Source organism: Lichenostomus cassidix, chromosome 1 (genome assembly GCF_008360975.1).
Source record: "Lichenostomus cassidix isolate B80296 chromosome 1, HeHo_3.0, whole genome shotgun sequence".
NCBI classification, from domain to species: Eukaryota; Metazoa; Chordata; class Aves; order Passeriformes; family Meliphagidae; genus Lichenostomus; species Lichenostomus cassidix.
Window position 1 is genome coordinate 51361391 of NC_139479.1, and position 12375 is coordinate 51373765.

General features: G+C 40.4%; 1 protein-coding gene across 1 annotated transcript in view; it reads left to right on the forward strand.

Annotated features, from left to right (window-relative positions):
* Window positions 1–11429: 11429 nt before the first annotated feature.
* Window positions 11430–12375, forward strand: part of KLHL1 (kelch like family member 1) — a 192374-nt gene continuing 191428 nt past the window's right edge. The window contains exon 1 of the mRNA XM_085058588.1: window positions 11430–11917. Within this exon, the coding sequence (XP_084914714.1) occupies window positions 11430–11917 (488 nt within the window). The remainder of the gene's footprint in view (window positions 11918–12375) is intronic.

Sequence of the window (12375 nt, forward strand, 5' to 3'; positions counted from 1 at the left end):
AATTTCCAATTAAAAGGAACATATTTTTTATTGCCAAGAGATAAGTGGTGTTCAACAAAGTTTGAAATATGTCTAAAATTCAAATTAAATTTTGTACACATTTTACTAAATACATATAAAGGGGTATAAAAGCCAGTTTATTCAAGAATGGCATACCATCTACTTAACAAAGAGATCTGATTTGTGATTAAATGTTAGGTGCTTTGTGAGTCAGATATCAGTGAGCAGCTATCTTTAAAGGTACAAAGATAAATATTCACTAATAAAAAAAAGCATATTTAACATTGAGAAATTTATTTCAATTTTTTGTTTTGGAAGATGCGTTATTCCTCAAAGAAATTATAAATTATACCCATGTTAATAATCAGATAACTTTTGAACCTGAAATCCACATAGAATCATAGAATGGTGTTGGTTGGAATGGATGATGATCTTGTTCTAATCCCCCTGCCAAGGACAGAGAACGTTTCATTACACCAGGTTGCTCAAGCTCCATCCACACTTCCAAGAATAGAGCATTCACAACATCTCCGGCCAATCTGTTCTAGTGCTTTGCCACCCTTTCAGCAAAGATTTTTTTTTTAATATCTAATTAAACCTTCCCTATTTCAGTTTGAACCCATTCCCTCCTTGTCTTGTTGCTATATGCTCTCGTAAAAAGCCTCTCTCCATCTTTTTTGTAGACTTCTGGTACTGGAAGACCACAATTAGGTCACCCTGCATTCTTCTCTTTTCCAGGCTGAACAAACTAAGTTCTCCCAGCCCTTCTTTGCAGGAGAAATACTCCATCCCCCTAATCATCTCGGTAGCTCTCCTCTGGACTGGCTCCAATGGGTCAAAGTCTCTCCTGTACTGGGGACTCCAGAGCTGGATGCAGCACCCCAGGCGGGCTCTCACCAGAGCAGAGTAGAAGGCATAATCACCTCTCTTGACTTTTTGATGCAGTCCACAATATCTAGTTTTCTGGTTTGTTAAGTGTATGTTGTTAGTTCATTTCTCACCTCTCATCCACCAGCACCCCCAAGTCCTTCTCAGCAGGGCTGCTCTCCATCAGTTGACCCCTCAGCTTGCACTGATAGTGGGGATTATCCCAACCCAGCTGCAGCACCTTGCACTTGATTTTATTGAACCTTATGAGATTTCCATGGGGCCACTTCTCAAGCTTGTCCTGGTTCCTGTGGATGGTATCCCCTCCTCCAGGTGTGTCAACAGCACCACACAGCTTGGTGTCATCTGCAAATTTGCTGAGGGTGAACCTGATCTCACTGTCTACGTCATTGATGAAGGTGTTAAATAGCACTGGTCCCAGTATGGACTCTCAAGGGACAACACTTGTCACTTATGTCCACTGGGACTCTGAGCCATTGACCACTACTGTCTGAATGCAACCTTCCAAAAAATTCCTTATCCAACTAACAGTCCATCCATCAAATCCATCTCTCTCCAATTTAGAGAACAAGGGAAAGACCTTTACTCCTGATTGTCTACAGCTCTTAACTGCTAAATTACTTCTGACTCTTTTTTTACACATCTGTCATGAGTCATCTTCAAGACTAATCTGTCATTAAAACGGCTAAGTTCCAGCAGCCTTTCTCTGTTTGGTCACTGGGCTAATATTCACTTCCCTGTGTTCAGTAAGTTAACAGTAGCCAGGATGGCCATGGCAAGGGAGGGAATACATACTTTCAGTTTATCAGAAGCAAAAGGATAAGCAAGAAAGAGCTGAGTCATTACTTAAGGGGCACCAAACATGACTGATGCTGGGAGGGACGAAGTGTTTATATTTCTCCTGCTTCAGCTTTCACTAAGGAGGTTATGGATTAATGGACATCATACTAAGACAAAATAAGGAAGAAAAGCTACTTAGATATAGGTCAGATGAAATTTCATCAAGTTGATGAACTTTTCTGCAGAGGATTTAGAAATATGGCTGAGGAAAGAGAATAAATGATCTTCCACAATATTACAAAAGAGCAAAACCAATATTTTTTTTTTAAATGAGGAAAATTGCCCTGGCAAACTGGCTCCCCTTGAGGAGGAATACATTAGTACAAAAATATGGAATATCAAAAGATGTTTATTGTCAGCCAGTAAATTATGTCCCAACAAATTTCATTCAACCAGATAGCTCATCTCATTAGTGTGTTTGAAATATTAAGGTATTTCAGATAGTGCCTGATACTATTTTCTTAAATGACCTAGAAAATTAAAGTGAAGAAAAATCTTCTGCAAGGTAAGAATATAAATGGTTGGAAAACTATACTCGGCTGCTATTCACTGCACACAGTAGTACAAGAAAAAATGCTGTGTGCATGTTTACATATGTATTTGTCTTTACGTCACTATTGTTTAATACATTTATCATTTTATAACAGAAAACAGAGTACACTATTCAATTTTCAGATCACTTCATACTAGACTAGGCTTTGGAGACCAGATTAATATTCAAAGAGACTTGAGAAACTGAAGTTGCTTATCTTCCAAAACAACTGCAAACTGAATGCTTGCTGACAGTAATGCACTTTTAGCTTAAAATAATATGAAAGATTGCTGTTGCCTTCACTTAAAAACTACATCCTGATAGTCAAACTGCACATATGAATATTTGGGGAAAATAAGAAAATTGCCCAAAAGTTTACCATAATGATTCTATTACTAGGTATTTTCTTCAGTCCCCTTCCTTAGATTGTCAGAAATAATAAGCCTTCTCTTTTTAGGTTTTCTAGGTAGCAGTACTTTGTACTGCTCATATAACTTCTGGACAGCTAATACGTGTTCTGGCCATTGCAGTATCCTAATTACTGACCTTCTTTGTTAATTGTGCCTTCTTATCAGTTACATGCTGTGGCAATCAAACTGCCAAGCTCAGGTTATACGAAAATAACAAAAAAATATTTCAGTCCTTATTTATACACTTGCAGGTACAAACAAAGTAGTGTCTTGATTTTACATCTAAATTAAATTTATATGCAACATTATGGAATGGCTAAAACTTACTGGAATAAATTGGGAAAAAATACTTTCTGTCAAAAGCATTTTTTAAATAACAGAAAAATATCTGTTTATTATAATTCACTCAACTTTGAGGAGAAAATTGAGGGCAGAAGGGGAGAAGAGAAAGAAAGCGAAAGAGAGATTAAGTAGAAAGATTATCACCACCACGTAGATTTTTGCAGTATCCTGCTGGTTCTTCTTCACCCTGGTCCTCAGTGGTGGGGTCCCAGAATTGTTCTGGAAGTACCACTTTTGTACAGTCCAGGTCCCAGGTACCCACAGGACAGTGATGTCATTCCCACAGCCTGGGTTGAATGTGTATCCTTTCCCACCATTTGTGACCATACAAATGTGTTTTTGTCTGGATAGTCTTATCTCAAGTTCCCACAGTCCACACACTGTGGTGTGATAATTCCAAGTCTTCACCTTTGTTAGACATGGAATTAAGGCATTCCTGCTCTGCCACATTGCGTATCTCAAGTTCTTCATGGGGTGGTGTATCTTATGGGAACTTTTTTAACAGTGTTTTGAGAAATGCAACTGCATTCTTGAAGTCGTCGCAACATTCTACCTCTACAAAAGCCTGTGGACAAGAGATTAAAAATACAGCATATTTTGTCAGGTAAAATCAGAGAAAACACCGTAGGAAAATAATTCTGGAAACGGAAACAATTATAATTATGTGAAACTTCATATATATAACAATGTAAAACATTTTTTAGAGAGACAACAGCCATAGAATAAAATCTTTCTGTTTTTGCACTATGAACTTAAAACTAGGAAATTTCAAGAAATTTGTGATCTTAAACTGTAATGTTAACAGTTATTACTGTAGGTGTCATGACATTTGGATGGAAAACTATCCTCTCAAGTTGTGCAAACAATTACAATACTCTCATCTAAATCATAAAGCATTTTTTTCAAGGGAAAAACCCCAACAGGATACACTTTGGGACACTCAGTTCAAATTAAAGTGTGAATAAACAGATTTTAAAAAAACATTCTCAAATATTTGATTTTTTTAATTTGGTCAGACACTGAATGTAAACAATCTAAAGACCATTTGTACACATAATCATAGACAAAGCCCATCTTTCCTTTTCAAAAGGAAGGAGAAGAGAAGCAGATAAGAGCTTATTTTACTGTCTTAATTTTAGCACTGAAGAATTCTTGTAAAGAAATTTAGAAGAAATTTAGAAATGCATGCAATAATGCTGTTAGATGTCAAATTTTTGCTCATCATTTTATTTCTGAAATAGCAAAAACTTTAATATAAAATTATATGATTACACTTGCTATTACATGTTCATCTGACCAACTACATTATATTCATCCATGTATTCCTCAAATTAACTGTCCCTATATTGAGCGTAGTGCAGTTGATATATATTAGTTTCTACTTATCCATTTTCCTACTCAGATGACAAAGTTTGCAATTTAGAATGTAAATAATGTTATCAGAGTAGATTCTTTAAAATAACCCAATATTCACTTACTTCGATAAAGCATTTTGATTTTTAAAGTTAAATTAATTAGGGATATTATGTTTTCCTATAATATAAAACAAAGAAAATTAGTCAGATTTACTAAAAGAAATCAAGTTTCTTTTAAAACAACCTGTTTACGGAGGGTCATTACAACATATCTCATAAAAGTTTTTCAATGACAAAATTCCCACAAAATCGTATTTTTTTTAACTTAAAAATACCTAAAAACGGAAATATAAGCCTCATAAGGTCATGTCTAGAACAGTAAACAAAATCTCCCTGGGCCTGTTCTCTGCTCTGTTTAGCCTCTGGACCCAGGCCAAATGGCATGGCACAATTTACCTCCGTATGGCTAAATGCTCTAATCCTCCAAAATGCTAGATGCATCCAAAGTGCCTACTGAGTTTGGTCCCTGACTTATGCTAACCTCTGAATGAGTTTGCAAGATGCTACTTTGTATAACCCAAAACCATTTTAAGACTGGGATGCTTTATCAGTATTGACTATCTTATGCCAGTTACAGGGTCCCTGTTTAATTTCATTAATGCAATTTACTACTATAATTTACTACTACATGTGTAGTTGTAAAATTCTAGCAATTCCTTTTCCTATAGTCTATTTTGCAGACCATTAGTGCCTCTATTACTGTGATTTGGCAATATATATTTGAAAGTTTTCAATTCAGATTAAAAAATAAACACTGAATAAAAGATCAGCATGAAACTGCATATTTTTTGAAAAGAACATGAAAGCAATCCAGTTCTAAGAAGATTCAGAGTTGCAGAAAAATGACAGCAATTATTATTGAATCTAGCAAAGAAAAACCACCCTATTTTCTTTGCATCACTTGTATGTCCATAGAGGTTGATGTCATTCATAGAAACACCACTAAAATTGTTAGTTTTACATCAAAATGAAACAATATAGTGATTTTTATAACATATTCTACCACTTAAAATATATAGTAACAGCATCTATGTGAATTAGGAAGTGGTATAGATGACTGGCCTCCAAATGCTAAGGTCTATGGATATTATGTGGAGTATGGCATAGGAACAGAAAGGTGTTATGTTCCACCAAACCTGCCGTACAGGGAGTTCAGCTGTTTCTCTTGACCGTAACTTAGGAGAGAAGACGACACTTCAAATAAGGGTGATTTATAGCCAACTTGGGAACTGGGGGTAAAAACTATGTATTTCACCAGAGAACTGACAATTGTCAACGGTTACAACCAGAGGAACTGTGGGAAATTATTTAGGAATTTAAGAACCTTAATATTCTTTAACTTCCCTACTTTTTGAAAATAGTAGGTGACACAATTTCATGCCTTCTAGCCTTAGTTTACTTGTGAATCTTTATCCATGACCAATCCTGCAACATTTACACTTCCTAAGTGAAACTCTCTGACTGTTTAAACACTGCTTTAGGGTGCATTCATACAACTGCTTGTGATCATGATGAAATGGATTAAGGAATGACTGTCCCTCAAGCTTATGTAAGACAAGCAACTGCTCTTCTTGCTTCCTGAAATGCAGGAAAAAATGTATCTGTTCAAGTCACCACTAGGAGTAATTCATATATCATTTTTTTATACAGCATTACTAAGGAGGCACTCAACAACAACTATGGAGAAGCAATTTCTTTTACCACCTGACATAAATGCAGCTGGTCATGACACCACACTTTCAGAAACATAGCCTGTGCTGTGCTAGCTCACTTTTAATTTTGAGAAGTGACACCATTTAACCTTTTCACTTATTGAAGGCAAAATCATTGTCAAAAGTTCAATCTCAGTTGAAAACTCGCTACAAAAAAAAATAAATACATAAGCACTGAAAAGTGAATCAGCTCTGGCTTACTTTTTGTCTGGTTTTGTTATTCCTTTCTTGCCATTAGAAAACAATCATAGTAAATAGGTGTAGGCATATCTATAGCATTTTAAATATGACTATGCATACTATTATGGGAGGAAAATCAGCTCAACAACTTGACTCAGAGGAATGCCACAGCATTATGTGTACACATTATAAACAACCTAAGAGTTTAATTTCCCCCTACTATCATCTATTCCCAGTGTTTCTCAGTTTACTCATCAAAACAGACTCAGAATATATCTACATATCATAAAGCTTGTCAAAGGCTTTGTACACACCAAAAGTTTAAAGAATAATTCTAAAGCATTATTTATTTGCTTATCACTTAGCACACTGACATTTCCAGAGTTTTGATCTCTCAATGGATGTCCCATCCCATCAATTTCTTTCTCCACTTTCTTTAGCTTGACTATTCTATAGTTGTTTCCCAGCAACTTTTTAACACCCTCTAGCTTCTGAATGTATAATTAACCACCCAAAAAATAAGCATCTTTATAGCTGAAGTGTATGTTCATTCGTGTGAGAATTCCCACACTGAAGTGAGAATTGTTGTAAAACTATTCATTCTAGTTCCATCCTTACCCAAGGCAATCTGCTGATCACTTTTTGTTGGGGGGGGGCTTGTTCTCATCAAAATTTAGCATCTTCTGGATCAAAAATACATGACAGGATAAAATTCAGTAGCAAAATTATGCCTTTTCCTTTTAATTTGCTGAGAGGTTTATCCCTTTTCTTACTATCATTCCCCAGTACCCATGTAAGCTCATCACCCTCAGACTCGCTGTGTCTTTTGACTTTATGTAATGCAGAGACTCATATAGACTAAGACTACTCTTAACCCTAAGGGATTTCTTTGCATGATGACTCCTCTATTCCTCATTTTATTAATCACTAACTGCAACTAGAACTCAACTTTAGTCCGAATCCACCAGGTCTCCCAGGGGATGAACATGTAAACAGCTTGATGTAAACCATGTGCCTAAAAATAAACAGTACTACAAACCTTTGCAATGGAAAGGACAAAAAAACAGGGTTAATAAAATCTGATTCGTTTGGATACCTACTTCAAGCTTCTTCTCTTTGGAAGTGCTTTCCACTACTTGAAAGATTTATTAAAAGCATATATATCCCTAGGCCATTTTCCCTACAAAACATGAGCCTGAGACTTCCTTAGGGACATGACTATGTGAATTTATTTCATGTGAAGAGCATTAGAAAGGCAACAACACAAAGAGAAAGTGTCAGGAATCTGACTCATAACAGGAACATAAAGATTAACCACTTTCATCTGTTTGCCTGACTAATGGAGAAGAAAAAAGAGCCATGAATTCTTTTGAGCAAAGTCTGTAAAGTTATTCAAGATTTGAGTGGCAATGAATAATCCAGGGAAACTACATCAGGGGAGAAAGTTGAGAGATGCTGTTTAATAAACAAAAATACAATGTGATACACAGTGTGCAAACAACAGATGGGAAGGTTTACCTGTGATCATTATTATTTTGGCTATACTTCATGGAACATATAAGGTATGGATGGAAGGCTGCAAGACATCAAAATGTTTCCCTTCGACAACTTAAAAGCCAAATGTAATTTTGTAGTTCTGTTCATATGTCTATGTCAATCCTCAGACTAACACATATTTGACTAGTGAGATAATTATTATAGTGTAATTCCAAGGTGTAAGGTCCCTAGAACTCCAGCAGTGAACCATTTTTTCTTCTTCTGGATGGTGAAGCAAGTCTAGACAAACTACAGAGCTAATTAATTCCCTTTATATACTAGAAAGTTCAACTGAAACTCAAACGCATTTTGTGTTCTTGTCATGCGATAATCTCAAATGTATTCTTTGCCTCACTGGCATATGTCAAAAGCATTCACAGGGAAACATGAAGATAAGAAACTGAAAACCTAACTAAACAAACCTGTTTAATTCTTTTACTTCATGCTCAGGAAACCAATTTATTAATTAATCATAAATACTGCCAATGACTGCTTCTTCAATGTAGCTTTTTTGGGGGTAGCTCTTGTTTTACTGTACATTGACAAAATAATAGTGATTTTGATATGAACTAAGATAATCAAGACAGTTTTCCAGATTTCATTTTATAATACACAAGTGTTCATACATCTTCATGCAAGAAAAATCAGGCATACATGCCTAATTATTGCATCTCTTATTGCCAGAAGTATTTATGAACTAAAATATGAAAGAATCAAGTGATGTTAAGAACTGTGTCAATGCCTATATGTGATACACTGAAGACTGAGATTTTAATTATTTAAAAAAAACCCAAGACTTTATTTCAGTTATAGACATAACTGAAATAAAAAAATATGAATAACAAATAACCTAAGGTATTTTCTACCTTTTTTCTTTGTAATTGCTTGATAGCTTCCAATGGATGGATGGGTGATAAAACCTAAATCATGTTCTTGGGTGATACTGTAATATATATTCATTGCACGACCTCTGAAATATATTAATAAAATATACTATGTTGGAATGTACTGTCATTTATATTTATCTATTTAGGTTAAGTAAAGATACAATGTCTAACCTATCAATTGTTCACATCAAATGACCAATCTAAATATTAATGCAGATTTTAAAATGACTAAGATTTATAATATTCCCAAAAAATGATGCAATTTTCCTCAAATCCGAGTATCTGAATTGGCCTAATCAGTTAAGAGGTATTAAATACAGAAGAGATAGCATTTTGTCTATCTATATATTCATTGATTAAAACTATTATATATACAGATATCCCCATCTTTTAGAGTGTGTAACTAGACACTAAGTAGCCAGTATTCACCAGAGATTATTTCATATCTATCATCATAAGAGATGCATTCCTAGACACTCAGAAATTATTGAAGTTTCATCTGTCCTATTCCAGATGAAGATTTCTAGGCTTTTCTTCCTGCTGCTCTCCTAAGCAGCTCATACTCACTCAGATAATTTCCTGGATAAAAATGAACTGTCTCTTCTGTTTGGTTTAGAATGGTTTTTGTCTCTTTTTTACCCCTGAATACTGAGAGCAAAGTTGAGGCACCAGGGAGTTTTCAGTCCAGCTGTTGTGGCATAAATCAATATTTAAAATGCACAGTGGCAATTTTCTTCCTTTGAAAGTAGGACTTGGTGCCCTGAATTCTTGTACTGTTAAATCCAGGAGTTTCAGCAGTGTTAAACACAAACCCTAATACTGGTTTGTATCCAGAAGCACTACTTCACTGATAAACTAAACAAAACAGTAATATACTTCAGTCATGAAGTAAATATAACAGTAATAAAATTTTTAATTTGTGTTTGATTTTTGTGCTTCCCTAGAGGCATTCTCAGGCTATAATACTTTATGAATGAGGAGTTAAAACATTCCAGCTTGAGGAAAATAATTCCTTTAACCATATTTCCTAATTTCACAAAGGGTTAGAATAACAAACTTTTGAGAGCTCATGAGTGCATGGGTAAAGCTGGTCAATGCAAAGATTACTGGATGAAAATACAATCTATTTCATAATTTTCCTAGGAATAAATCTTCTTCTAAAATATTACTTAGTAAGGTACAGGTGAATTGCAGGCATTCGGTGTGTCATCTTATCATCGCCAACTTTTCATACATGGGGTTTAAGAGCCAGCAGGTGATGATACACAGTTTTGCTGCCATATCCCTCTCCTACATTTCACCATAAAGCTTTTAATTCTGTAATTATGCCCCCGATGAAGTGTACCCTGTGACACCCCTCCCAAGTGGGCAGATGTTCCTAAGCAGCTCTCTTATGTTGTGAAAGGAATCTCCCCTGGGTTTAGCACTGTCAGACTGCATTAAGAGCAGGTATGAAAGGTAAGAAGCAGATGTGTCATGCTATTTCTGTTTGACACACAGTCCCTCTAGCCAATGTTTTCTACTGGTACAGCAACACCGAGCCAACAGGCTAATGAATGGAGCCGGCAGAATACATCGTTAACCTGTAACCTTATCCAGTCTGCATGCAGTCTATCAAGTCTGTGCTCCTATGATTCACATTTTTGTGTTTACTGCTGCTGATGCATTTGTTGTTTTACTTTATTTTGCTCCCAGTAATTTAGAGCTGTCTCACAACCAAAATACCAAGGTGAGGAGACCTGCACTGGAGAGAGAAGAGGAGGAGGCTGTCAGGGGCAGTGAGTGACCTGCCGACTTACTTGCACGAGGAAACTGGAAGCATTTCTTTTTCCCTCTGTCTCTGCACACTGACGGCCCCAGAGCACATCTGCGTCACATGCAAGGGAGGGGGCGGCTTGGTGAGAGGCAGCGAGATAGACAGAAAATTGTATACTGAGGACCTTGACAGCCTCACGGGCGGGATTTTTTTTTCTTCCCCTCCTACGTACAGTGCATATAAAGGAGCCCCGATTTCCTTCTGTGCCAGCTCTCAGGCTTTGCCATCCCAAATAACGGCGGGCATGGGACTCCCCAGGGAAACGGGATGGGAAGGCGGGAGGTGGAGAGAGGCTTCCAGGTGACTTTTTCCTCCCTGTCTGCACTTGGTCACGGAGCTCTAAAAGACTGAGGAAGTGCCACCTGCCTCCCGCCGTGGCTGCTGCTGCCGCCGTCGCCGCCGCTCCTCTCCGGGCTGTATCTCGCTGCCCCGTTAATCAGATTAGCGAGTCGTCGCAGCCTCGCTCACCGCTCTTCTCTCGCAAGTGTCCGTCTCCTCTGAGAGGTGTCTCTCATTTCTGCCTCTCTCTCCTCCCCTTTCCACTGATCACCGTGCAATTCTCGTCAGCTCTGGGCATCTCTCCCTCTTTCTCCCTTTCCTGCTGGGTGTCTCTATCTCCTCTTGGCTGTGTGCATCGCTCCATCCATCCTCTCTCTCTCTCCGCACTGGTGTGTGCGCGCATCTCTCTCCGTGCGGTGGCTGCCTCCCCTCGCCCTACAAGCCCACCGCTGCCCGGAGGACCCTCCGCCGCCGCCGCTGCTGCTGGAGCGGGGCCGCCCCGCACTGCCGCCGCCACCGCCGCCGCCTGGCCCTGCCTGGCCGCCGTGAGTCCCGCCTCAGCCCGCGCCCGTCCCCCGCCCGCCGCGGCACCATGTCCGGCTCCGGCAGGAAAGACTTCGACGTGAAGCACATCCTGCGCCTCCGCTGGAAACTGTTCAGCCACCCCTCGCCGGCGGGCGGCCCGGCGGGGGGAGGCTGCCTGCCGCCCGACAGCAGCTTCGAGCACTGGGGACCGAGCCAGAGCCGCCTGCTGAAGAGCCAGGAGAGAGGCAACGGCGTGTTCTGGAAGAAATCCGCCTCCTCCGCCTCCTCCTCGGCGGCCACCACGGCCAGCCCGCTCAACGGGACGCTGCTGCCCGCCGGCGGCCGGCCAGCCACGGGGCACGGCCCGGGACCACCGCCACCCCGCACCATCTTCTACGTGGAGTCCCTGGAGGAGGAGGAGGAGGAGGCGGTGCCCGGCGGGATGGAGGTGGCCCGCGAGCCCGAGAAGCCCCTGGCGCCGCCGGAGCGGGAGGAGGCGCCGGGGGGCTGCGCCGATGGAGGCAGCCGGGCAACAGGTGACGGAGGCGGGCACAGGTAGGGAGCGCGGCCGCTCCGGCGCCACCTGCGCGGTCGGCTCCGCGGGGTCATCGCAGGGCTTGCAGCCCCGGGCGGCAGTGGCGGGGTGGGGGCGCAGCCTGGCCCCTGTGTCGGCATTGTTGCGGGAGGGTGACGGTCTGGCGGCGGGAGGATTGCTCCGTTTGAACGGGCAGGGTATGGAGGCGGAGGGAAGGGCGGCTGGGGGGCTGCCCAAGAGTCCCGGGAGAGACCGGCCAGCCTCCTGGTCTAGGTGTCGCGGACAAGAGATGCTGCCCCTGGCCTGCCCCTGCCCCTGGCCTGCCCCTGGCCTGTCCTTGTCCCTGCCCCTGACCTGTCCCTATTCCTGACCTGTCCTTGTCCCCACCTCCGCCCCGCTCCTGGGCTGCCCTGCCCGCGGGGCTGGCCCGAGAACGGGCGCCTTTCAAAGCCGGCGCTCCGAGCTGGGGATCGTCGCT